Source organism: Penicillium atrosanguineum, assembly GCF_028827265.1.
Source record: "Penicillium atrosanguineum strain IBT 20685 chromosome Unknown utg000008l_segment0_segment0, whole genome shotgun sequence".
NCBI lineage: Eukaryota > Fungi > Ascomycota > Eurotiomycetes > Eurotiales > Aspergillaceae > Penicillium > Penicillium atrosanguineum.
In genome coordinates, this window is record NW_026623140.1 from 237,584 (window position 1) to 261,956 (window position 24,373).

General features: G+C 50.7%; 12 protein-coding genes across 12 annotated transcripts; 4 read left to right on the forward strand and 8 right to left on the reverse strand.

The window, feature by feature from the left end:
- Window positions 1-83: 83 nt before the first annotated feature.
- N7443_009565 (putative extracellular lipase) lies at window positions 84-1,763 on the reverse strand (the record flags this gene model as incomplete). Its single annotated transcript, XM_056889621.1, has 1 exon — window positions 84-1,763. One exon carries the CDS (start codon window positions 1,761-1,763, stop codon window positions 84-86), a length of 1,680 nt encoding a protein of 559 aa, XP_056736112.1.
- A 1,189-nt stretch (window positions 1,764-2,952) lies between these two features.
- Window positions 2,953-3,639, reverse strand: N7443_009566 (UbiX family flavin prenyltransferase; the record flags this gene model as incomplete). Its single annotated transcript, XM_056889622.1, has 1 exon — window positions 2,953-3,639. One exon carries the CDS (start codon window positions 3,637-3,639, stop codon window positions 2,953-2,955), a length of 687 nt encoding a protein of 228 aa, XP_056736113.1.
- A 480-nt stretch (window positions 3,640-4,119) lies between these two features.
- N7443_009567 (uncharacterized protein) lies at window positions 4,120-6,275 on the reverse strand (the record flags this gene model as incomplete). The annotated part of the gene is made up of 6 exons (XM_056889623.1): window positions 4,120-4,160; window positions 4,210-4,283; window positions 4,341-5,132; window positions 5,205-5,436; window positions 5,483-5,739; window positions 5,785-6,275. The coding sequence occupies 6 exons, from the start codon at window positions 6,273-6,275 to the stop codon at window positions 4,120-4,122; spliced, it is 1,887 nt and encodes a 628-aa protein (XP_056736114.1).
- Window positions 6,276-6,783: 508 nt separating this feature from the next.
- Window positions 6,784-8,335, reverse strand: N7443_009568 (UbiD family decarboxylase; the record flags this gene model as incomplete). Its single annotated transcript, XM_056889624.1, has 2 exons — window positions 6,784-7,320; window positions 7,370-8,335. The coding sequence occupies 2 exons, from the start codon at window positions 8,333-8,335 to the stop codon at window positions 6,784-6,786; spliced, it is 1,503 nt and encodes a 500-aa protein (XP_056736115.1).
- Window positions 8,336-8,822: 487 nt separating this feature from the next.
- Window positions 8,823-9,526, forward strand: N7443_009569 (flavin reductase family protein; the record flags this gene model as incomplete). The annotated part of the gene is made up of 2 exons (XM_056889625.1): window positions 8,823-8,876; window positions 8,924-9,526. 2 exons carry the CDS (start codon window positions 8,823-8,825, stop codon window positions 9,524-9,526), a joined length of 657 nt encoding a protein of 218 aa, XP_056736116.1.
- Window positions 9,527-10,378: 852 nt separating this feature from the next.
- N7443_009570 (uncharacterized protein) lies at window positions 10,379-12,414 on the forward strand (the record flags this gene model as incomplete). Its single annotated transcript, XM_056889626.1, has 5 exons — window positions 10,379-10,661; window positions 10,710-10,841; window positions 10,893-11,115; window positions 11,165-11,694; window positions 11,741-12,414. The coding sequence occupies 5 exons, from the start codon at window positions 10,379-10,381 to the stop codon at window positions 12,412-12,414; spliced, it is 1,842 nt and encodes a 613-aa protein (XP_056736117.1).
- Window positions 12,415-12,582: 168 nt separating this feature from the next.
- N7443_009571 (uncharacterized protein) lies at window positions 12,583-13,319 on the reverse strand (the record flags this gene model as incomplete). Its single annotated transcript, XM_056889627.1, has 2 exons — window positions 12,583-13,152; window positions 13,212-13,319. 2 exons carry the CDS (start codon window positions 13,317-13,319, stop codon window positions 12,583-12,585), a joined length of 678 nt encoding a protein of 225 aa, XP_056736118.1.
- Window positions 13,320-15,366: 2,047 nt separating this feature from the next.
- On the reverse strand, window positions 15,367-16,872 carry N7443_009572 (flavin-containing monooxygenase; the record flags this gene model as incomplete). The annotated part of the gene is made up of 1 exon (XM_056889628.1): window positions 15,367-16,872. One exon carries the CDS (start codon window positions 16,870-16,872, stop codon window positions 15,367-15,369), a length of 1,506 nt encoding a protein of 501 aa, XP_056736119.1.
- A 694-nt stretch (window positions 16,873-17,566) lies between these two features.
- On the forward strand, window positions 17,567-18,688 carry N7443_009573 (lipase/thioesterase family protein; the record flags this gene model as incomplete). Its single annotated transcript, XM_056889629.1, has 1 exon — window positions 17,567-18,688. The coding sequence occupies one exon, from the start codon at window positions 17,567-17,569 to the stop codon at window positions 18,686-18,688; it is 1,122 nt and encodes a 373-aa protein (XP_056736120.1).
- A 454-nt stretch (window positions 18,689-19,142) lies between these two features.
- Window positions 19,143-20,189, reverse strand: N7443_009574 (SDR family oxidoreductase; the record flags this gene model as incomplete). Its single annotated transcript, XM_056889630.1, has 2 exons — window positions 19,143-19,416; window positions 19,471-20,189. 2 exons carry the CDS (start codon window positions 20,187-20,189, stop codon window positions 19,143-19,145), a joined length of 993 nt encoding a protein of 330 aa, XP_056736121.1.
- Window positions 20,190-20,861: 672 nt separating this feature from the next.
- On the forward strand, window positions 20,862-22,659 carry N7443_009575 (cytochrome P450; the record flags this gene model as incomplete). Its single annotated transcript, XM_056889631.1, has 4 exons — window positions 20,862-21,059; window positions 21,115-21,560; window positions 21,613-21,997; window positions 22,045-22,659. The coding sequence occupies 4 exons, from the start codon at window positions 20,862-20,864 to the stop codon at window positions 22,657-22,659; spliced, it is 1,644 nt and encodes a 547-aa protein (XP_056736122.1).
- Window positions 22,660-22,912: 253 nt separating this feature from the next.
- On the reverse strand, window positions 22,913-24,208 carry N7443_009576 (metallophosphoesterase family protein; the record flags this gene model as incomplete). The annotated part of the gene is made up of 2 exons (XM_056889632.1): window positions 22,913-24,000; window positions 24,067-24,208. The coding sequence occupies 2 exons, from the start codon at window positions 24,206-24,208 to the stop codon at window positions 22,913-22,915; spliced, it is 1,230 nt and encodes a 409-aa protein (XP_056736123.1).
- Window positions 24,209-24,373: the final 165 nt, after the last annotated feature.

Sequence of the window (24,373 nt, forward strand, 5' to 3'; positions counted from 1 at the left end):
GTGCGATCGTTCCACGTAGAATTATAGACAGATAGGTAGGTAATATATACATCTCGTACTCTCGTGTCCGGTCTCGTCAGCCATTAAACATGCAAAGAGCTGGGATTCTCCAAGAGAAAATCAAAAACAGGTTGACGGAAATCATCAGGCAGTAATGCACCGTGATCACTGAAGAAATGCATCAGGCTGTTATTTCCACTCCACTGCGGCCACTCCATGTATTTTGCTCGAGAGTTGGGGTCCTGGTCGTAAACAAATGACAAGTAGTAGGAATGGATGGATTGGGACGCGTAGTTTGGCAAGATCCCGTAGAAGACTTGGAGCACGTCAGACCCGTGGAAAGTGCCGAGGATGGGAGTGCCGTAGTCATATGACGAGAGGTATGACCAGAAGGGGATATCAGGCTTTGCGTTTTTGGCGTGTGTCAGGAATACCCGTCGGCTTATGGTAAAGGCAACGTCGCCCAGAATTGCTGCAATGCGCTTATACTGGGGGTACCAATTATTGAAGCCACCGGTGCGGAAGGGCGAACCATGGACTGAGGTATCCGGGTATTTTGATACAAGCTCCTCCAGTTGCGCCCGAGTAGCGTCGAAGAAGAAAACATCCTGCAAATAATCCACAATCTCCTCGGTGGTTGTAATGTTGGTTTGCGCCAAAGAAAAGATGGTGCCTTCATCTTCCTGATCGCCGATAATGAACGGCACGTCGGCGTATTTGCCACTTTCGGCTAGTCTTTCTGGTGAATCTGTCAAAACTTTGCCATCTGGTCGAGGCAGATATGGCAAGGAAATTGATGTGTATGACACGTCGTTGGGGAAGGAGTTGGCCGCGTTCAAGAAGCTCGTATAATCCAAATTGCGCAGACACGCCAGCGCATCTTTCTCATCATCGCAACCAGCATTTTTCACCACATGATCGAAGACAGCCTGGCCCTTGGCGCAGTCCACTGGGTCGGCAGGAGTGATACTGCCAGAGTTCATGATGCCGCCGCGGAACAGTGGCGATCCTTTATACGTATGGTTGCCATCGTACAGGGCGAGCTGGTTGAAGACGGAAATGGCACCGGCTGATTCACCCCAGAGAGTCACCTTGGATGGATCGCCGCCGAAGGCTTCAATATTATCAGCAACCCATTCCAGAGCCAGTCGCTGGTCGAGTAGACCGAGGTTCGCAGAACCGTCTTTCAGGACCTCGGAGCCAGGCAAGAAGCCAAAGGCACCAAGGCGATAGTTCATGGTCACAAAGATGACAGGCATCTGAAGGTTGATAGAGGCAGTGACAAGGCTTGTGCCATCGTACATGGCGGTAGAACCAGTCTCAAAGCCTCCACCATAGATCCACACCAGCACGGGCAGTTTCGCATCAGGCTTCGTCCCAGCCGGACGACGAATATCAAGAGTCAGACAATCCTCCCCCACATTTGCAATGGTCTGAAAGATTGGGATGTTGGATAATTTTGCAATTACCGATGTCGGGAAATCGCTGGTGTCGGTGTTCATAGAGAATTGAGGGCATGATTTGGCCGCAAAAATTGCCTGTATAGCACCCAGTGGTCTCGTTATCGGCTTTGGAGGCTTAAGTCGAAGAGCTCCTGTTGGGGGCTGTGCGAAGGGAATGCCATTAAATTCATCGATCCTACTCAACGCCGACGAGCCAAGAATGGTTGCCTGGGGGTGAGAAATGGTGACTGTAGGGTCACCATCTCTCTTCGCTGGTGCAGCTAGAACTGCCGGTAATAAGAACAAGAACAAGAACAGCATGTTGACTTGCAGTCACCAGATGAGAGTGCAGAAACTCAAAGTTCCTTGCCTCTTCGCTCAAGGGGGTCGAAGGGGAAGGGGCATTATAAACCATCCCCACGTCTCCAGCCGCCTCGAGGATCGAGGCATTCACAGCCCTCCGCACGCCTCGCTCCTGGAATGAACATGCGGTGTCTTTAACAAGTTTTTTCTAATAGGCTATCGCGCTCGTCTCTAGCAAAATTCTCCACAGAGGCGCAGAGACCCTCGGGAGCTTGCTGGAGCAGCCTCTCCCATTCGCCGATTTGAAGGGTCATTCGGCATGAACCATCTCAGACCTGCATCAACATGGGGGTCTTCTTACCCCTCATGATGATTTATCAAATTCCTGGTTGGCCGTGATCTCTTCAAGTCGGAGTTATTCGGTCTCCGCCTCTGTGCGTCGCTAACGAGCGTATCACACTAGCTGAGGATCTCATCCCGCTCGGCTGACCGGCAGAGATCAAGGGAGAGCATTTTAGCGCGTGGTTTGGAATGTACAATGACAGAGTTCAACAAATCTTGCAGCAGTTTGTCGATCATCTTTACCCTTCTGGGATCAGCCGGTGGAGATGTCGATCGCACGGCTGAACAAAAGCTGGACACGATCAGATCCTTTCTTATCGTCCCACTTGGCCGATTCAAGGGCTTCTTCGCGTGCTGACTACACTCATATTTGGGCGCTCCTAGTACCAAGCATAGTACGGATAAAAAGATAAAAATAAGTTCAGGACTCTTCATAGGCTGGATGATTTTACACAAAGTCGATATATGAAAGGTAGGAGAATGTGAGGCGTGCACGATCTTGTCATGATAGTCCCGTGTCGCGTACCCACACTGCTTCCGAAGCAGTGTAGGTACGCGACACGGGACTATTAGAGTAAATAATGAATTCAAGCTATTAGCTTTGTTATACGCTTGTGGATGTGCCTATTCCCAAGGCTTTCAAACACTCCTGAGCTTGCTGACTATAGCTTTAGGGCGCGATCCAGGAAAGAAATGCTCGGTTAAGGCTATGTGAAGACTTGAATCGCAATCAACTCAAATTGATATGTTTTTGGGATATGAATATGAAGCCTTAGTCTATGTGATGTGCCTGTCTATTGAAAACAAAACAACGCCAACCAACCCTGGAAATGCAAAGCGAAATGAAACACCACCTTCGTACCGTCTATTTCTCAGTCTGCCAGCCCTCCCATCTTTCAAAGTCTCCTGTATCCAAATCGAACAGGTCCAGCATGCGCCCCACACTCTGGTCAACCAGGTCATCCACAGACGCGGCCTTGATATAGTACGCCGGCACAGGCGGGAAAATAATTGCACCAGCGCGAGAGACCTCCAACATATTGCGTAAATGGATATCACTCAGAGGGGTCTCCCGAGCCACAAGCACAAGTCTTCTTCTCTCCTTCAACATAACATCCGCAGTGCGAGAGATCAAGTCGTCACAAAAGCCACTGTGAATAGCAGCAAGCGTCTTCATACTGCACGGAACAACGATCATTCCATCAGCCTTGAAGGAACCACTGGAGATCGGCGCAGCCATATCATTGATGTTGTGGACGTGGTCTGCGAGCGCCTTGACGTTCGCCGGGTGGTAGTCGGTTTCGTATTTGATGGTCGCTTCGGCCCATTTACTCATTACCAGGTGAGTTTCCACGTTCAGGCGGCGGAGGGCGATAAGGCACTTGATTCCCAGGACTGCACCAGTTGCGCCGGTCATGGCGACCACGATACGCCGCCGCCGGGGTTGGGAGACATGCTCAATACTGGAGGGCATTGTTTCTTCGGTTGGGCTGCCACGAGGGGTATGACGGCTGGAAGATGGAGTGTGGGTTCCAGAGAGAATGGACAGCATTGGTCAAGTTCTTGAAGTATTATGTGATGCTGTTGACTGGGGTATGTGGTTTGGTGTGTATACCGTGGAACCGTGAAGACTTGATGTGATGGATGAGCTTAAACCGACCGGCCAGGCTCGTTTTATATTAGACGTGACAAGATGCCGAATACCCAATTCAAGAAGGTTTTTTAACTTGAAAATTATCCCATCTTCCGAGAAACAGGAAAATACTGACATCGGCCCGAATTTGAGACCCGAGTTCAGATATCCGAGGCCCCGAAGCCGAGACTCCGAGAACGGCGCCCGATGGCCGTATCCCACGCCACAGTCGTGCCATGGCGGCGCCACGGTGGAGCTTATTGGTGAAGATATTTTCAATAGTTCGAAACTGAAAAAAATGGCAGTACTAATGTTGCACTAAGGGTTTGAACCGGCAGTTGATGAGAGTCTACGGCTGTCCATTCAGGCTGTATGGTATCTAGTCTCCAATCGAATTTTTCATAGGAACTCGCTTTCCTGTGTATAATCAAACATCGGAACTATAACATGTTAGATCGAAGATGTGACAATCGCACAAGAAGAATTTACCGTTCATTATTGAATCCAAATATGTAACAGGCGAAAAGTCAAACGGATCTTGCAAGTCCATTAACCCATCTGGTCTTTTCAGACATCAGCAATTGTCTTCATCATCAGCTAGGTTAGGAGAGGAGACTTACCCGGCTCCGAACTGAGGCAACATGCTCTGGGTTATTTCCGCCCAATTTACTGCTTCGGCAGCACCCGCCTCTTCCTCTCGTTCCAGTGCGCTTCGTAAAGTCACCAAGGCTCGGATATGACGTGTCGACAGCCACTGGCCATCACCTTCATTTATAGAAGCTCCATCATCAGAGGTTCTTGAATCAGTTGATAAGAACACGTCAATGACTCTCTGTTGAAGACTGCGACATTCGGGGTCGTTGCGAGTCTCTTCCCAGATACAAAGAAGTAAAGTCGAGCTCAGCACAGTATGTACCATCGACCAGCTCCGCAATGGAACAATGCTAAGAGCTTGAAAGTCAAGGAAAGCTTTTGATGCATCAATCAAACTTCCCTTGGCGCGAGCCCGAAGAATGTCAGCATGGGGAAACGGCGGCTGTGAGGTGGCTTTCCTCATTGCCGGCCGGCAAAGGACCGATACACAGAATGAAGTATGCATTCTGAACGCCAAATATTCGAGATTCTGTTGGAGTGTTGTGCAATTTTCTCGTGATCGAAGGTAAGGCAGGCCGCGTTTGTGAGCATCGTCGAGCCGCTGCAGCCCTTCCAATGCTCGATCGCCCTCAACGACCCCGAGATTTTCCGGTCGCATTATATCGAGGCCGAGACGGCAAAGTAAGTGCATGAGTTCTGTGTAGGACAAGTCTTGTCTCTCGTAAAAGGAGTTCAGCAAAGGCCACCCCGTCACGGAAACGATAGGCGGTCGGTCATAGCAAAGGCATAGTAAACTGTCTTGCCAGACTACCGTCGACCTGTTTACTAGTGTTAGCTCCAGATATACCAGTGGAAAGTCCTCTGGTAGAGACAAGGAGGGATGTTCATACCAAAGAGTCCTCGCCTTCGTCCTCACATTCTCAGGCCAATGAACGGTACTTCTTTCAGTGTGCAACCCCATAGTCTGAGCTAACCGGACTGTCGTCCCGAGTAACGCCCAGGCAGCATCGGACTGTCCCATATTCTGCATAGTATTTCCCAAAATTAGTAGAGCTTGGATGATATCAAGAGATGGCCGAAACAGGAAGTTGGCCAAGCGAAGAGCATTGAATGATCGACGAGCTGAAATCCGTTAGGCAAGCTTGACAAAGCATGTATTGAAACATACCGAAGTCTGTTGACAGTTCAAGTCGTTGTGGATATTCAAGATCAGAATAATGTGCCCCTGCTGCTAATGTCGCTAATAGAAGGCTGACATGACCAATGGACTTGTCGGTTGCCCAACGATCGGTGATTCTCTCCGGGTCGCGCAGTTCACCAGCTGCGTGAGCGTTGAGATATTTACAAAGGTCAGACTCAAAGCGGTCCATTTCAGCGAGAATTGGATTGAATGGGTAAGCTGTGACTTGATAGTAGTGGAAGAACCTGGTCTATCAGCCAGAGTTTCTGTATCGGTTGATTGCAACATACTTCAGGACCTCGGATCTCTGAGGCAATACACTCAACAGCGACCTCCATCTTTCAAGAGGAGTTTTGGAGTCCATAAACGGATAATTGTTAAAGGTATTTTGCAGGCCAAGAACAGACCCAACCTCACGCGCCACCGATTCATTGGCATCTGATGTTCGCAGGCGCAAGATCGAGACGACAGAATTGTCCCCGGAATAGACATAGTTCTTCGAATTGTCCTCGGGCCGTGTCTCCTCGTAATTTAAATTTGCAGGTGGCGATGCAGGTGAAGCCGAGCGTGCTGCAATACTCTGGCGAGACACCGATCTGCGCCTCTGTGGAAGGGCGTATGTGCAAATCTCGGGATGCTTTCGCTTCTGACAAGTACGGCATGGTTGTGTTCCATCGCATTTGACTTTCCGTTTTTTGCAGGGGTAGCACGCATGAGCTTCTCGTTCTCGGCTTTTGAGGCGTAGAACCCGGTCCGCTTGGGCTTGGCTAACGGCACTCATGCTGCCGAGAAGTCCGAAGTACCACAGTAGGCGAGATTGAGCTCTACTGGCCAAGAAATGGTGTTGATTGAAATTATTGGCCTTTCAATAGGAATATTACAAGTCCGAGATCAGTATTCAGCGATGTGAGCGATGATGTTGAGGTTGAAAGATCAAGAATTGCCCTCTTGCCGTATGCGGTCAGGTGATGCGGCGTGTCTTATGCACGGACCATTTTATTCAACGCGCAGCTAGTGAAAATGAGACTGTTGCAGCGACTAAAAAGGAAGTGAATTGAAAATTAGACTACCTATGTATCGATAGAATAAAGTGCTTGTGACGTGTTCGGTCAATCGAGACACTTCAACGAAGCAACGAGGGGTACCATAACACGGTGCTTATGAGACCAATGTCTACATCAAAACTATATCGGTAAAAATGTAACTATTGAGAACTGATAAAAAAAGTTTCATCTATATTTGTTGACATAACGAAAGGTACCGTACAATATTGAATACATCAAAATACTTTACTCTTCCCGGAATCCCATCTTGGTCCAGTTATCCAAAACCTTCTTCTTGAGATCCTCAGGGTATGAGTTCTTGAAATCAGCCGCCACCCAATCACGACCGGTAGTATACTCAGAAGGCATAAGAGCGTCCGAAACGACCTTTCCACCCTGAACTGGCGATCCATTTCCATGCGACATGTACGGGACCAACGGGAAGCCACGCACATCCTCAAAGAAGGTCTCATCCATGTTAGGCCGGCAGCGAGTCGAGAAAGCCCACATCACATCCTTGCCGTCATAGACGTCGATGTCATCACCGCAAAGCACCAGACGGTGAATGGTATAGCCGGGCTTGGTCTTGAAGATCAGGTCACCGACTTTCTTGGAGAATTCTTTGGAGGTAGTCTTCATCTCGCGCAGCTTGGCAGTGTCAATTTTGAGAGCGACCCAGGTGACTTGGGACTCGAAGGGGGCGAAGGCATCGGTGACGGGAAGACCGGCATTTCGGCAGACCTTGCCGATCTCAGCAGCAGCTAGGGCTCCGATCATGGTATGCTAAGATGTGTTAGTGGGAGATAATGGGAGAACAGAGAGGTGGACTTACAGTCTCGTCGGTCAGACGACCACAGGCGGACATGGGGAGGATCGGGTTGTTGCGGTAGGTGATGCGGTTCACCTTGTACTTGGGCCAAGGGTGGGTATCTCCGGGGAAGACATAGCCGTGCATCTCACCAAAGGGACCTTCGGGAGCGGTCTCGGTGATAGACAGGGTACCTTCAAGGACAATTTCCGAAGTAGCAGGGACGTAAAGGTTGTTGGTGTCACACTTGACCAAGTCCAGGGCAGAGCCAGTCATAGCACCAATGTATCCAGCCTCGGTGACACCGTCAGGAATGGGCATGCTAGAGGCCATGATCGCAGCAGGAGGGACACCGAAGGCCAGGGCCCAGGGGACATCCTTGCCTTCCTTCTTCCACATCTGGTGAATCTGCCAAATGTGCTGGGGCTCAATGACCAGACCAGTAAGGTGCTTCTCGTCGGAAACCATGGCACGGGCAATAGACCAATTAGTCCAGGACCCATCGGGAGACTGAACAACGTGCATTCCATAGGTCTGGATGTACTTTCCACCGTCGGCCTGGTGGATAAGGGGAGCAGGGAGCTTGGTCAAATCGATCTGGCTTTCCTCGAGGAAGTTCTCCTTGCAAGGGCCCGTAGACACGATGTTGGGTGCGATTGGGGCCTTGGTGCTGGCCGAGAGCATCTTATCGAGGATCTCCTTCATGGAGGCAGTCGGGGGCAAAGCGAGGTGGCGGGCAAGACGACCATAGCGATCCTTTGGAGACTTTCTGAGCGATGCAGGAGCACCCAGAATACGGAAGAGGCCATTCTGAGCACCGATCACGTTGTTGAAGAGCGGAGCCTTGTCATCTGTCTCGCAGACAAGACGTGTAATGGCAGCTGCTTCGAGGTTGGGGTCGATTGGGGTATCAATCTCGACCAAATCATTGTCCGCCTTCAAGGCCTCGACAAATGATCGGAAGCAGAGGTGAGGTTCAGTGTTGACCATTGTAACGTGTTGGTATCAAATGTTGTGAATAAGATGTACTGAGTGGAGTAGGACTTGAAGACAATGGGACCCTTGAAATGGCCCATGGAGCTTATATATTAATGCGAGGATCTTCGGCACGGCAGTCTCGGATCATTCACTCACCGTATGGAGTAAACCCCATCTCTGACCGACTGATCCAAGACCATATTCTCGGGATGCCGCACACTTCGGATTGCCCCGAGGCGCCGGAACCGAGATCCGAACCCGAACCCCCGAGTTCCGAATACCAGTTAATTAGGACTGGTGGGCAGTAGAAATTCTACCATCGATTCATGGTACATAAGCTCAGACGGATCATAGCCGATCGATACTCGGCTATAATAGCCTTGAGATGGAGTCGGCACTTTGATCGGCAGCGGTGGGAATATAAGAGGGGTCAAGTCCCCCAAACAAGTACCAGTAAAAAGCTCAAAGCTCAAAGTTCAAAGACCACAGCAGATACACCATGTTTTATCAACCCGGAGTGACCGAGCATAATCTCCCCCATGACCCGTTCAAGGTTAGTCACACTCGAATCCAGACCGAACAGTACAACTAACAGAGCAGGCATGCGTGATTCCGCGTCCGATCGGATGGATCTCCACGCAGAACCAAGCGGGTCAAGCTAATTTAGCACCATATTCTCAATTCAACAATCTGACATTCGATCCACCGTACGTGATGTTCTCCTCGAACCAGACTGTCGAGGGCACTCGCAAGGACACGGTGGTCAACGCGGAGCAGACCGGACGCTTCGTCTGGAATTTGGCGACATGGGACCTCCGTGAGGCCGTCAACATTTCGGCGGAACAAGTACCCTACGGAGTCGATGAGTTCGAGCGCGCCAAGGTAACCAAGGAGCCGGCCACTTTGATGGATGTCCCAATGGTGCGGGAGTCCCCGGTAAAATTTGAGTGCGAATATCACTCCACCGTGCGGCTACCGGGCAATCCTCCGATGGGCACTGTAGACGTGGTGATCGGCCGGGTGATCGCTGTGCATATCAAGGACGAGGTTCTGACCGATGGCATTCTGGATATCAAAAAGACGAAGCCGATCGCCCGTTGTGGATATTATCAGTATACGGTGGTGACCGAGACTTTTGACATGGTGATTCCCGGCATGTCGGACGATGTCCTATATGGGTTAGAGGGGGAGTGCAAAGCGTAATCGCGAGGCCGAATCGCGGAATACGTGATCCATCATGATGCCAAGATAGAGCTCGGTTCTAGAAAGAAACAACCGCCAGAATCATGTGTCTCATAAATATCCGGGGTTGAGCGTAGTCATATCTCCAATCAATAGGAACCAGAAGGAGGCTAGAAATCGCCTCCTAGACACAGTTAGCGAACAGTTATCAGACGATATTAGTGTTCGAGACCCTGCATGAGGAGGCCACGATAGGGGGTCGATTGGCTTCGAACCTTGAAAGGTTAGTCTAGCCACGAATCATGGCTCTGCCCGCTTCGTTTATTTGTTCTGACTTCCAACCAAACGGTCAAGCCAAGAACTGAGGTTGCACTGTAAAGTGCCAGCCAAGGAGCGCCAGCCAAGCACCTCCGCCAAGAAGAGTCAGCTCGGACCGCCAAGCATAGCGCACAACAGCATTTGAAAGAAGACGATTGGATGCAGGGGCTTGGCAGCGGGTTTCCATCCTTGTCTCCTATTCCAATCAAGGACTTCCGTTCTATCCAATATTGGCCTTATCTCGCGTGATACCGGTTCCACCATGGGATCCCCGTCGGACCCCAGACCCATGCTCTACAGATATACCGTGAGGCAGTCAATGGTATTGGCCCGGCTACTGACGGTATCCCCTTCCAGCTGATGCTCCGTGAGCATGCTTTCGAAGTCTAATACAACTTTGTCATTTGGTTATCAAAAGTCGGTGGCGCGGGGAAGACCGACCTTCCTGAAACGGAAGTCTCTAATCTCTAGTAGCTTTGCTGGCTTGGGCCTTTAAAAGGACCGCACTTGCCCCTGGGATATGGCGATCAGCGTCTTCGTTCCCAACACTCCAAGATGAACGCCTCCGACCCAATTGACCTGGCAGAGGAAGCCAAGTCCAGAGCTATTGCGAACGATGTCGCCATCAGTGAGAAGCATCCCGAGATTGAGCCTGCTCCAGTCCACAGTGTGTCCTCTCTTCACGATGAGGATGATGATGCCCTCCACAAGATCTATCCCAATGAGGACGATTTGCGGAATCTGCGACGTGTTGCAGGCAAAATCCCATGGACTACTTTCACCGTCGCGTTTGTCGAGCTTTGCGAACGATTCTCGTACTATGGCACAACGGCCGTCTGTATGTTTACGTGCGTGTCTATTCTGTCACCCGTCTAATTTAAAACAGTCGTGAACTTCATTCAGCGTCCTCTACCAGCCAATTCCACCACTGGTGCCCTCATGCCCGGCTCTGACTTCAACAACGGTGTTCCCGGTGCTTTGGACATGGGACAGCGTGCCTCAACCGGTCTGACCTTGTGTAAGTAACTCTGAAATACGAGCTGCATCAACTTCTGACCCTCCTGTGCAGTCAACCAGTTCTGGTCCTACATCATGCCCTTGATGGGTGCATACGTGGCCGACCAGTATTGGGGTCGTTTCCGCACTATCTTCGCCTCTATTGCTGTCGCTCTCGTGGGCCACTCTATCTTGATTGTTTCTGCAATTCCCAACGTTATCGCTACCCCCGGAGGCTCGATCGCCTGCTTCTCTGTTGGTTTGGTGATTATGGGTGTGGGTACGGGTGGTTTCAAGTGAGTGTCTCGTTCACGTTGTCGGAAACCATAACTCATCGCCAAACAGATCCAACATCTCTCCTCTGATTGCAGAGCAATATGGGGATGATAGGCCCTATGTTCGAGTTGAGTCCAATGGCGAGCGCGTCATTGTCGATCCGGCCGCCACAGTGTCTCGCATCTATCTATACTTCTACTTGATGATCAACGTGGGGTCCTTGACCGGTCAGATTAGTATGGTCTACGCCGAACGCTACGTCGGTTTCTGGCTCTCCTTCCTCCTTCCCACCATCATGTTCTGCCTCTGCCCGACAGTACTGTTCCTGTGCAAATCGAATTATAAGCTCCACCCTCCCACTGGCTCTGTGTACTCAAAGGCCTTCCGTCTGTGGAAATTGGCAATGACGGGTCGCTGGTCGCTCAACCCCCTACGTCTATTCCAGAGTACCCCCGGCTCGGGAGACTTCTGGCACAATGTAAAGCCCAGCCAGTTGGGCGCGAACAAGCCGGAGTGGATGACCTTTGATGATGAGTGGGTGGATGAGGTACGGCGTGGATTCAAGGCCTGCAAGGTCTTCTTATGGTATCCGCTTTACTGTATGTGCAATTCGCTTGTCTGACGATCCTCTACTAACAAATCCAGGGCTGGCTTATAACCAGATGTTGAACAACCTGACCTCGCAAGCCGCCACCATGCACCTAGGCGGCGTGCCAAACGATATCATCAACAATCTCAATCCATTCGCCCTCATCATCTTCATTCCCATCTTCGACAGACTGGTCTACCCTGGTCTGCGTCGGATGGGATACAATTTCACTCCTCTTAAGCGTATCACAGCCGGTTTCTTTGTGGCTGGCTGCTCCATGATCGTCGCAACCGTCACCCAATATTACATTTATAAACAGGGACCTTGCGGCAACCAGGCAAATTACTGTCTGGAAGTCGAAGGAAAGCAAACCAACATTTCTGTCTGGGTACAGACTCTTACCTACGTACTGGGCGGAATTTCGGAGATTTTTGCCTCGGTTACCTCGCTGGAGTACGCCTTCACTAAGGCTCCTCGCAACATGCGATCTCTCGTGCAGGCTGTGGCTCTCTTCATGAACGCCATCTCCGCAGCCATCGGCCAGGCATTGGTTGGCTTGTCCGCTGATCCTCTGCTAGTTTGGAACTACGGTGTCGTCGCCATCTTGGCCTTTGTCGGCTGTGCAGGCTTCTGGTTGACCAACTACAAGTTGGATCGGGAGGAAGATGCATTGAACATGTTGCCTCAGAGTGAATATGTGGGACGAAAGGCAGCTGATGAGGAGAAGTAGTTCATGTCACGACGTGAAAGATACCTGTCAGATGTAAAATTCGGATTCACTATACCGAAATGTTATTCTTAATTAATCGAAGCTTCCATCCCACATTCGTATTAATGAAGCAGTCATTGTAAATACTCTGTTACTCAAACTTTAATCCTCAGTCTGCTGGCTGTCATCCTACTCCTCGTCACCGTCGCCATTCTCTTCGGCGGGCTCCTGGCGATCATCCTTCCGCTTCTTCACGGACGCATTGGACTGTTTCGCATGACGTTTAGTCCCAGCCACTTGCTGGCCTGTCTCCTTGTCGTCGTCACCATCTATGAGCTCATCAGCAAAGTCATCGGAACCGAAGCCATGGCCCTTTTCACCTTGCTTCTGTGAACCCTTCTTGCTTCGCGTATTGCGGGTATTTCGCGCGTCTCTACCTCCAGTCTCACGACTGGCGTCCTTCCGTGCCTTTTTCGCTTGAGGAGTATTTCCAACAAACTGCTTCCCTTTTTCCGATCCTTTAATCTTTTTCTCTTCAGACTTCTCCTTCTCGTCATCGTTCATCTGCTCCCACGCTTTCTTGGGCAGATAACGCTTCTCAGAACCATCACTCTTGCGCGCAGTCCCGGAACCCTCTTTAGTCTGCCAGTCTTCCTTTGTCCACTGGTCGAGATGTTTCTGAGACTCGTCTTGGCCTTCTTCTTTGGTGGTGTTGTAACCACCCCCGCGCTTTTTATATTCAGACGCCATCATTTGTGCCTGTAGAGCAGGAATCAGCCATTGAAATGACATTTCTAGGTGATATGGACAAATAATACCTTGCGTGCAGACCATTGACCGGGCTTACCGCCCTTGTCACCTTTATGGATTTCCTCTTTGACTTCATCGCGGAGCTTTGGGTCGGAGTATTTATCTCTGGGTGCCATTTTCAGGGATTTGATCGAGTGCAATTACATGTGTTGAAACCTAGAGTAATTAATCGACTTTAATATATTTTTCGCGCTCAATTGATGTGTCATTGCGATGACATCTTGATGTTCAGTATTGGGTGACATCATCCACACCGGAATGCGAACGTCGCGTGGGAAAATCCAGTTTCACATCACAATTTGGTTCCGGGAGTTGAGGTAATCTCTGATTTCTTGTTTCAAAGAATTTAAGCTTCTAGCCAGGGTCTAATAAGGTACATTATCTTAGATGTCATTCTAGATCTTGATCTCGATCCGACCCGATCTGATCGGAGCGTGGGGCGTACGACTGACCAACATTGCTTAGGTGTGTGAGCTCAAACTTGAGCCCTTCATCATTGTCAAGTTTGATAACACATATTAATTTCAGGTCTCCTTCATATCACCTCTGTACATTGATCGTTTCATCTGTACACTGATAGGTCTTTGGTATTTTCTTTGATTTCAAAAAGCCTCCCTTCTTCCTTTGTAACAATGTTTCATAATGGCCATAGTGCTTCAGAACAAGTTGAGATTTGCTTTATCTTACCCCAGACAAGGCCTACCTACTCTATAATGTTTACACGGGAAATAATCCAGGATATAAAAGCCTCGGGTATCTCTTTCTTAATAGTGGCACTGACAATCGCATTCATCAACATTACAAGCTACCCGCAGTCAAGGTATAACCTTCAAACATTTACTTTCAAGAATATAAGATTATTTCTACTTTAAAGTAAAGATATGGCTCGCCGCTATAGTAACAGTGTGAATCGACTTGTTGAACGGCCTAGTCGCCGCATGAGCCAAGTCACTGAAAGAGTCGGACGCCGCATGAGCCAAGCCGGGCGGCGCTTAAGTCAGATGACTCCTCGCAGTCGTCGTGCAAGTCGCGCATCGCAGGTGAGCCCTCCTGAAGAATTCCAAGTATCAGGAGCACAGATCAGCCGATGGATCAATGATCCTAATGAACTAGATTGTCCTATCCACTCATCCACGCTAACATTTGCAGACCTCGGAGTCGGCCCAGGTCAAGTGTTGCCTATGAATCTCGATCCCAAGTGGGAGCGGATAGTTGCCGACTTAGGCCTTGTCAACGAATTCGCAAACCTAGTCGAACCCGCTGACTCTGCATACCGATATCTCGAAATTCAATGCCAACCTGACCTTATATATGCCGGATGGGTAGGACCGGGTATCATTATCCTGCATACACTCTTCAGGAGGGTAGGTCCGAATATATCGGAAATTGCCGGGGCCTTCTACCGAAATTACTTTGACATCGCTAGTCTACGATACATTATGCTCAGCGACGTGGTCAACTTTGAGACTTACAATTTGGTGAGAGATTATTTGTACAGCGACATTGATTTTCTCCAGTGGTCGTCATGGGAGCCAAGGACTTGGGACCCTAACACGCCTCAGTTTAATGCTATACTAGGTACTAGGATCAGTAGGCTGGCTTCTAACATCGTGTTAGGTTCTTTCCCGCGAGGTACGCGGCAGATTAGTCGTATATGTACCTGGGCTGGTCGCGTGGGAATAGATATGATGTTTGATACTGGGCCCTGGGTAGGCTGAAACGGTGAGTTCCCGATTTCTGATCTCTTTCGCTCGACTTTCTTTCGCTCGACTTTCTTTCGCTCGATATCTCTTTAGGTTACGTCATCTCAAATTCAACACTCCTTAATTCAGTATCAAGTTGCCTCTGATCCTTGTACTAGTCAGCTGAGCGTTGGCTTTGTAGAGTAGATAGTCCAGGAGCCGTTCTACTCTCTTATTCTTCTCTAGAGGACTGTCTTTGGCGCCCCACATGCTGGAGAAGAGTAGATCATCGGGCTTCTGTAACCCATGGCGCATACGAGTTAGACTACAGAACAATGAAATTCCAATCAAGGTAAACAGATTCATTCACACATTGTATATCCAACGCCAATCTACATGGAAAAGTCGTCACGTATATACCGTGTCCACGGGTATACAGGTATCACATAAAGTCACATATTAGACAAACTCTCTCACCTACTCACTGTACCACAGGGCGAAGACGGAAACTCGGCCCCTGCACAAACTCCAGCCCGGTACTGATATCACCCTTCAGAGCGAACTTGATATCCTTGGCGTAGTGTTCGCGCGGCTGCCAAGGCGCCTGGTCACCGGCCATGGGGAGAGTGCGCTGGGCAACGGCGACATAAGTCGAGTTGAGGTTGAGCAGCGGTCGTTCCTGAATGCTCGACGCCTGGCTAGACTTGAGACGGGGTGTGGCCGCAATCAGCTTGCGTGATTCCAAGTCCTTGACAAGGCGAGTAACGAATTGAGCGGTCGCGTCAGCGCCCAAAGTCCACGAGGCATTGGTATACCCGATGACGAAAGCCGCGTTCGGGAGATCCTGCAGCATGACACCGTTCCACAGGTACTTGGATCCAACCTCGATCTTGTCACCGTCCACAGACAAGGTCGAGCCACCAGCAATCTGTAACTTCAATCCCGTCGCAGTAACGATGATATCAGCGTCAAGGGTCTCGCCTGAGTTCAAGGTAATGCCCTTCTTCGTCACCGTCTTAATAGTATCGGTGCGCACATCAGCCTTGCCCTTGCGCAGGCACTCGAAGAAGTCGCCATCAGGGGACACGCACAATCGCTGGTCCCAAGGGTTGTAGAGAGGCTTGAAGTGCGGGTCGTGGGGGATGTGGGCTGGAAGCTGGCGACTGACGTTTTTCTTGAGGATCCAGCGGGAGAAATTGGGGAAACGCTGGCAGAAGAGGAAGAAGAAGCGGGATGTGAGGATCCAGATGAAGCGCTGGAGACGCTGATATACAGATGTGGGGAGGATGTAGGCTAACCAGCGGCTAGCGCTACGGTTGGGTAGTGACAGGATGTAGGTTGGACTGCGCTGGAGCATAGTGACGCGCTCGGCCTTGCCGGCCAAATTGGGGAGGAGAGTGATGGCGGTCGCTCCGCTGCCGATAATCACGATCTTCTTCTTGGAGTAATCGAGGTCCTCGGGCCAGAATTGAGGATGAATGATCTGGCCTTGGAAATTTTCCAGTCCGGGGATCTTAGCCTCCAAAGGCTGGTTGTAGTTATAATAGCCCGTGCCAAAAATCACGTAACGCGCGGTGAGGGTCTTGGGGTTTCCATCCGCCTCCACGTTCAGGGCCCAGGTATTCTCCTGGCTAGACCAGTCGGCGGACTGCAGCTTAGTGCGATAGAGAATGTGCTGGTCGATACCATACTTCTCGGCGGTGTCGCGCACATACGACTTGATGGCAGAGCCCTCCGCAATGGGGTTACTGCAATTCCATGGATTGAATGCAAAGCCGAATGTGAAGAGATCAGAGTCAGAGCGGATACCGGGGTACTTGAACAGATCCCAAGTCCCGCCTAGGTCATCGCGAGCTTCGAGGATGGCATAGCTGACACCTGGTAGCTGCTCCTGCAGGCGATAGGCGGCGTTGATGCCGGAGATGCCCGCGCCAACGACGACAACGTCGAAGCGAGTTTCGGACTGCACGTTTGCGTGGCCGTTCATGATGTGTGTATGAAGCTAGACCTGACGATGGAGCAGGGACGCCATTTACATTGATATTTTTCAAGGGGTTCACATGCCTCGGTTTCACGTACGATCGGCGGTGGATCACGCCGCAATGCGAGATCGTGATTTGCGTCCGTGGGTTTTTGGCGGGGGCGGCGACATTCTACTGCTTAAGGCATATGACGTGGGGTAGAGCATTTGAATATCCTATAATTTTGTTTTCTCCGTTCCTGGGTTATTTCGTAGTACCGAGTACCTTGGTTATGTTCATAGTGGTGGCCCCTGTAATTATATGAAGTCGGGTGAGTTCCAAGGTTAGGAACCAACGCAGGCACACAAACACCTAGGCATAGCTAAGAACAACTAGAGCATCTCCTATACTCCAAATCCCCAATACCCAGGAATGTACTCAGTATAGTACAGTAGAGTAGTTCTTCAATCACGCACTGTCCACCTGTCCACCTCGATGAACACACACCAATAATTTCTTCCCAATGTTCCAGCCGAGGACAGTCTCAGTCTCCACTGTGAAACCGCGGCTCCGACAGAAAAATGAGTTGTCCATCACTGCCTCAATAGGATAGCTCTGCGAGATCGCACGTCCGAGGTTCACAACGATAAGCCATAGTCGCCTTTATCAGGTACGCTGCGCGCGTGTTGCCTCTCTCCATGCCCGGGTGTAGCTGTCGCAATGTCGTTGTCCACAGTGAAATTGACTCTCCAGCAGAAGCTGGACTTTCTGCCAGCTATCGCATCAATTGCGCTCGCTGGCTTCTATGCTCTGCTGACGGGTCTCTGGCGCACCGAGCGCGAAGCTAAGACCCTGTTCCTGCATTTCGGCTATGCCATTTTCCGTCAGGCCACTGCGCGGTTGACCCCGTCGCAAATGCAGTACATTCTACCTTCGTCCGACAAGATCTATGAGCGGTATGCGAAAAAGAATCACATTCAAGCCCAGTCCGTAGAGTTGGGCTACGGCGCCCTCGGCCACTGGGTCGGCGACCGCAATGCGACCAACGTGCTGGTCTGGTACCACGGTAAGCATCGCCTTTCCAAACAAAGATCGGAATCTATAGCTCACTATGCAGGTGGTGGCTTCGGTCTGCCCGCCAACATGGGCTACTTCAAGTTCTACGCGCACGTCATCCGCGACCTCCAACGCGCCGGCAAGAGCATTGCCGTCTTCGGCCTTACCTACACCCTCGCTCCACACGCAACATACCCAACCCAACTGAAGCAAGCTGTCTCCGCCGTGCGGTACATCCTCTCTCAACCAAACCGCGACCCGGCCACGGTCTTCCTAGGCGGCGATTCTGCAGGCGGGAACCTGGTCGGCGGCGTCCTCTCCCATGCAGCGCATCCTCATCCCGAAATCGAGCCATTGGACCTGACCGCCAACTTCGGTGGCGCGGCCATGATCGCCCCCTGGACCCTTCTGGATACAGAGTTCCCAGAACAAGAAATCTACCATGGGGGTGATATCATCACACAGGCTGTTGCGCAGCCCTGGGCGTCTGGATACCTGGGGAATGCCACACGGGATAATTATACAGATCTGTCAAACGCTCCGATCGATTGGTATGAGAATTTCCCAGTGAACCAGGTATTGCTCACGGGCGGCGAGCACGAGATTCTGTTACCGATTATTCGGGACTTGGCGGAGAAGTTCAAGAAAGGATTCCAGAATGTGGAGTTGTTCGTTGGACGTCGCGAGTGTCATGTTGCACCGATTTATAATCTCGAATTGGGTGATAGTACAGAGACCGAGCAGGGGAAGAAGGTTAAGTCGTGGTTGACTGAGTTGGCGCTGTAAATATTCCCGAGTCCGACGAGGACATTGTTTATACTTCATGAGTAAGAAGAATCAGAATGAAATGGTTATGGCTTCACGACTCTGGACCCTGCGTAACATGGACGGGAAATGACACCGATTTTGCAATGACTTGCGTAGGAGGACTGTCGCATGACTTGGTTAGGATTGAAACACGGAAAGTGGGAGAAAGGTAGAGACGGTCAATTCAATTTGGCCCACGTTGGCTGTGTAACCTCTCACATTCTTGACCATGCATCCCGTTCAAATGTGCCAATGTGCCAACGTGCCAACGTTCCAACGTTCCAACATTCCAATGTTCCAATGTTCCAAAGTTCCAATGTTCTTTACGAAATTAATCAATCACAAGCTACGTTATCGCTCAGCTATTACGAAAAAAAGTCTGGTATCATATCGCATATATTCGGGTATAACTCAATTTAATTTACACGGAGCTTTACAAGCCCTGCTTCTGCACATCGCGCAGTCTCCGCAGCGATCCCGAGGCAATCGTGCGAATACCCTCCTGCATCCAGGTAGGCATAGCGCGCACCAAGCTAGCAGCCGTCTGGCTCTTGGGCAGGATCACCTGGCCACTGTTCTGGGTGAGGATCTGCTTGCAGATAGCGTCCGAAACGGTCTGGACGGTCATGATGGGCTGACGGAAGTGGGACTCGTGATCGGTCAGGAGCTTGATCATGGGAGTGCGAACCCACATTGGGTGGATGATGCTATTTTCGAGTCAGTGTTTATTGCACTTTCTTAGTAGAAGGGAAAGTAATTACCTGGTTCGGACGGCGGGGGCGTTGTACCAAGTTTTCAGCTCCTGGCGCAGACTCTCGTGGAAGGCCAGAGCACTAGCCTTGGAACCGCAGTAATCGGCCATTTCACCAATTCCGACAAAACTGGCCATACTGGCGATGGTCACGATGTGGCCGTGGTTGGCCTTGATCATGGCCGGAAGGAACTCCTTGACCATGAGGAAGTGCGAGATGGTGTTGACCTCGAAAGTCTGGCGGATCTTGGCTTCGGGCTCTTCGAGAATAGTACCGTCGTGACCAACACCGGCATTGTTGATGAGGACGGTAGGCTCACCGTGGTCGCTGCGGATGGCCTTTGCGACCTCGGCGATGTTGGCAGAGGAGGTGATATCGGCGCGGTAGAAGGAGACATTGGCGGGAAGCTTAAAGTTGGGCTCGTTGATGTCGAGAATGACTACGCGCACGCCCGTCTTCGCCAGGTCTTCCATGACCTGCTTGCCGATGCCGCTGCAACCACCGGTCAGGAGAATGATCTCGTGCGCGGGCTGCCAGCGCTGGTTGCTAGTCCAGTTGTTCAAAGTCCATTGCGACAGGGAGCTGTTGAGAGAGCGCAAAACACCCAAAGCCAACAGGACGGCCAGCGCCTTCTGGGTGAGCGGCTTGGCCAGAAGCGCCTGCGCAGGGCCGGGGAGCTGCGCGAGGGCAGTCTGTGAATATTGCTTAACGAGTTCAAGGGCGGACATGATGGTGAGGTTGAATTGAAGACCAAGAGCTCCCAGGTCTTTTTTAAGCCCCGACACTGGAGACCCTTGGTCACCGTCCCCCGGACCACACGCGGTGCGGAACCGAGGCTCACCAAAATTGTGGTTCCTGAACCAATGAAGTCAGGATCGACGAGCTTAACTCGAAATGGAAAGCAATGCGAACGGGTCCACTGTGTTTTCACATGTTCGTCTGCTGCACCTTTCCCCGCAGTCTGTAGCTTATTTCGGTAGTTATTCTCCGGATTTGGCTGGATTATGGGGGAGGAACCCTCCGACAGTATGGGAGTCTACAGTATACTTGTGGATGGGGTGTGATGACATCACGTCTTCACAAGACATCCTGGGGTCCCCAAGCTCGGCTACAACGGGTTGACCGTCTAGCCCACTCCTAGTCCCCTCAGTCTACTGATCTACTCATCCTGGACTAGCCTCGTAGGCAGCCATTATCCAGGCTGGGATTTATATGACGCTAACCGAGGCCGATCATCCCCAACACCTGGAAGAATTGTCTCACGCCGATCACTAGTGGGGGGCTTGAACATTAGCTGCAAAAATGGGTCATCCTGCACTTCTCTTCCAATTTCTGTCAATGTTTTGTCACTTCGACTTTGACTGTCTCTAACTGCTATCTTGATAAAAAAAACATTTATTATGGCGGTCGGTCTACCGGTCCTGTTGGCCATTTCCCTGGTGGAGGCCTACTTCCTCCAGCGCACCGTCTTCGCCGAAGAGGCATTTCGCACGGTCATTTTAGGTGCCTTGGGTGTGAACTTCGTACTCAAGGGCATCTACAGTGCGATAGTATGGCCCTTGTTCATGAATCCACTGCGCCATCTTCCCACGATCCCGGTAAGACCAACTCTTCATACAGATGATCATGATCATTCTCTAACACCTCCCACAGGGCTATATGAACCATGCCAAGATCATCTTTGATTCCCCCCGCGGTCGCTCGCCGTTGCACTGGATGAAGACCATCCCCAATGATGGGCTCATTCATATGCGGGATATGATCAGCCAGAGCTACCTGATCCCTACGAACCACCAGGCACTGTTGGATATCATGAGCACCAACACTTACGACTTTGAGAAGCCCTGGCATGCGCGCAACTTCCTCGCTCGTATTCTCGGTTTTGGTCTTATCTTGTCTGAAGGTCCTGCGCACAAGAAGCAGCGGAAGGCTCTCACGCCTGCGTTCAATATTAAGAACATCCGCGCTATGTACTCTCTGATGTGGGACAAGACGAATCAGCTCCTGGTTGAGATGGAGAAGGAGCTGAAGTTGAACCCGATGGAGGGTACCAACCCTGATGAGGGTGTCGGGAAGTTGGAGATGGGAGTTTGGGGAAGGTACATTCACCGAAGAACTCCTAAACAACAATCCGTTACTAAAAATCACCAGTCGTCTGACTCTCGATATTATCGGCCCAGCTGCGATGGGTCGAGACTTCCGTTCTCTGCAAAATCTCGATAACAGAGTCGCCGAAAGCTTCCTGAACATCCTCGAACCCACCACCGAAAAGATGGCTTTCCTAGCTATGAACTTTACTTTGCCTCAGTGGATTGCTCAGCGTGTGCCATGGCGTTTGAACCAGGTCGTGGCCAATGAGACCGGCTTCCTGCGTGACCTGTGCACCGACATCGTTGTCGAGAAGCGGAAGTTCCTAGCTGATTCCAAGGCATCTGCTCAGGACCTTGAAGCTGATATTCTCGGCACGATGATGCTGGGCGGTGATTTCTCCGACACTGAGCTAGTGGATCAGATGTTGACTTTCCTGGCTGCCGGAGTGAGACTCCTTCTAAATTACCATTGAATCAAAGCTGACCCATCCAGCACGAAACCACCGCAAGTGCCCTAACCTGGGCATGTTATCTAATGACTCTCCACCCCGAGTGCCAAGAGAGACTCCGCGCCGAGATCCGCGCAAAGATTCCAACCGCCGAGACCCAAATCACCTACAGCGATCTCGAATCCCTCCCCTTGCTAAACGGCGTCTGCCATGAAGTCCTGCGCCTTTACCCCACCGTGCCCGCCACGATCCGTGAGTCCGTGCGTGACACAACGGTGGCAGGCAAACACGTGCCCAAGGGAACGCGTCTAATTCTCTGTCCCTATGCAATCAACCGCTGCCCGCTATTCTGGGGCGACAATGGCGAGGAATTCCTTCCCGAGCGTTGGATCGACACAGACAAGAACGGAAACTTGGTTCCCAACAAGAATGGCGGTGCCTCGACTAACTTTGCGGAGATCACTTTCCTGCATGGCCAGAGATCGTGTATTGGAAAGGACTTTGCGAGAGCGGAGTTGAGGTGCGCGGTTGCGGGTGTTGTTGGACGGTTTGCTCTTGAGATGCAGGATCCTAAGCAAGAGATTCATATTGCTGGGGCGGTTACTACTAAGCCGGTTGAGGGGATGCATTTGAGGATGCGTCGGGTTGAGGGGTGGTAATTGCCTCATCCTGATTATTGATGACGCTTAATGACTTTGTTGATTGTATTATATCCCGATTGGACTGTTTACTCAAGTTAAATTGAAATTTGTTTTATGTTTGTCTCTTGCGGATCTGCCTATAGTAGACCGTGATCTTTGCTTATCTAGCTAGACTGGAATAGCAATTGATAGTGGTCTTTCTGGAGATTTGGAGGATGGAAGAAATAAGAACATCTAACAGCTGAACACTTAAGAGTTCTCAAGCCTACTCTCAAGAGTCAAGGGTGTAGCTGCACGTGGGACATGATGACAACAAATCTGGAGTCTCTGGATACTTATCTTCCCCATATGTCGCATTCAACGAAACAGACCCCACGACACCCCCGGATTCCAATCGGATCCAAGAATCAATCACCTTCTTCTTCAACTTCTCCTCCGATACAAGAACCTGTCTCGATCCACGGATCCAACTTCCATACCCCCCATACCCAGAGTGCTGTCCAAAGCAAAGATTAACACCATTGCCCTCGACGGTCATTCCCGAAATCAGACTGTCCCACTTATAGCACCAAGTATCGCCGTGATCGTGACCCGAAAACACTGCAAGAACACCAGGCGTGTTGACAAGGGCTTTCATGAACGGCACATCCTGTCCTCCGTAGGTGCAGGTGCTGGCATCGCTGCCATCAGCACACCATCCCTCACCCTGTTGCGCGAGGGTATAATCGTCATTAATACCGGGTTCACGATACGCGTTGATCCCAATCTCCGTCTGCGCAGCCAGCGACGCATTCGTAGGAATATGCACGAAAACGAGAGACGGGATGTTCTTGTGATATTTCTTGACGAGCTCTTCATTTGTCTTCTTGAACCAGTCAACCACACCAACATCGACCCAGTTCGGCTGCGCAATCACATTTCCAGCAGTATCCAGTTCCTGGTAGTAATAACCACCTCTGCTATCAAAGAACCAGAGGAGCAGTTCCGGTGCACCAGTGGAACTCTCATCATCGGACCCATGTACGGGGAGATAGTAATTCGAAACACCAGCTTCACGACCAAAGACCATCTGCTCGGTCCTTGAATTGGGCCAGCGGTGTTCGCGAGCTAGAATCGCCTCGCGCGAGAGATTATAAGCACTGTCATGGTTGCCATAGGTAGACGCCCACGTCAAACTACGATCAACGAGCGGAGCGACGATCTTATCAATGTAAACAGTGCTGTTTTCCAGGAATGCGTTGTCGCCGGTAATCAGATCGCCGTTGAGAACGACTAGATCGGGCGATTCGGCGTTAAGCACTCGGTTGATTACAGCCACCGAGTTGACGTCTTGTTCGGGGCCCCACGTATCCCAGGCATCTGTTTAACTGAGTGTGAGTACCAGATACTGTAGGTCCTCGGGTGTTGTGGGGATGGGATACTTACTTTCTCCGAAGTGGAGATCTTCTAGAATTGAGATCTGGAAAGTACCGTCTTTGGCAAACTGGAGGGGTGCGAATTTCGTCGGGACTGCGCTCTGGATAGAAGGCAGAGCGAAGAAGAATATGGCTGTTAGAGCACGCAACATTGTGTTGTTTACTTTCGGTCGGAAATATGTTCGCCTGGGGAAAATACGGAGAATGTCATTGTTTATGTTGCCCATTTACTTTTATGCTAGGAATCGTAATCTTTAGCTACCGTGTCGGCAAATTCGGGTAGCTCCCGAATACCTTGAACAAATGAGGTATAATTT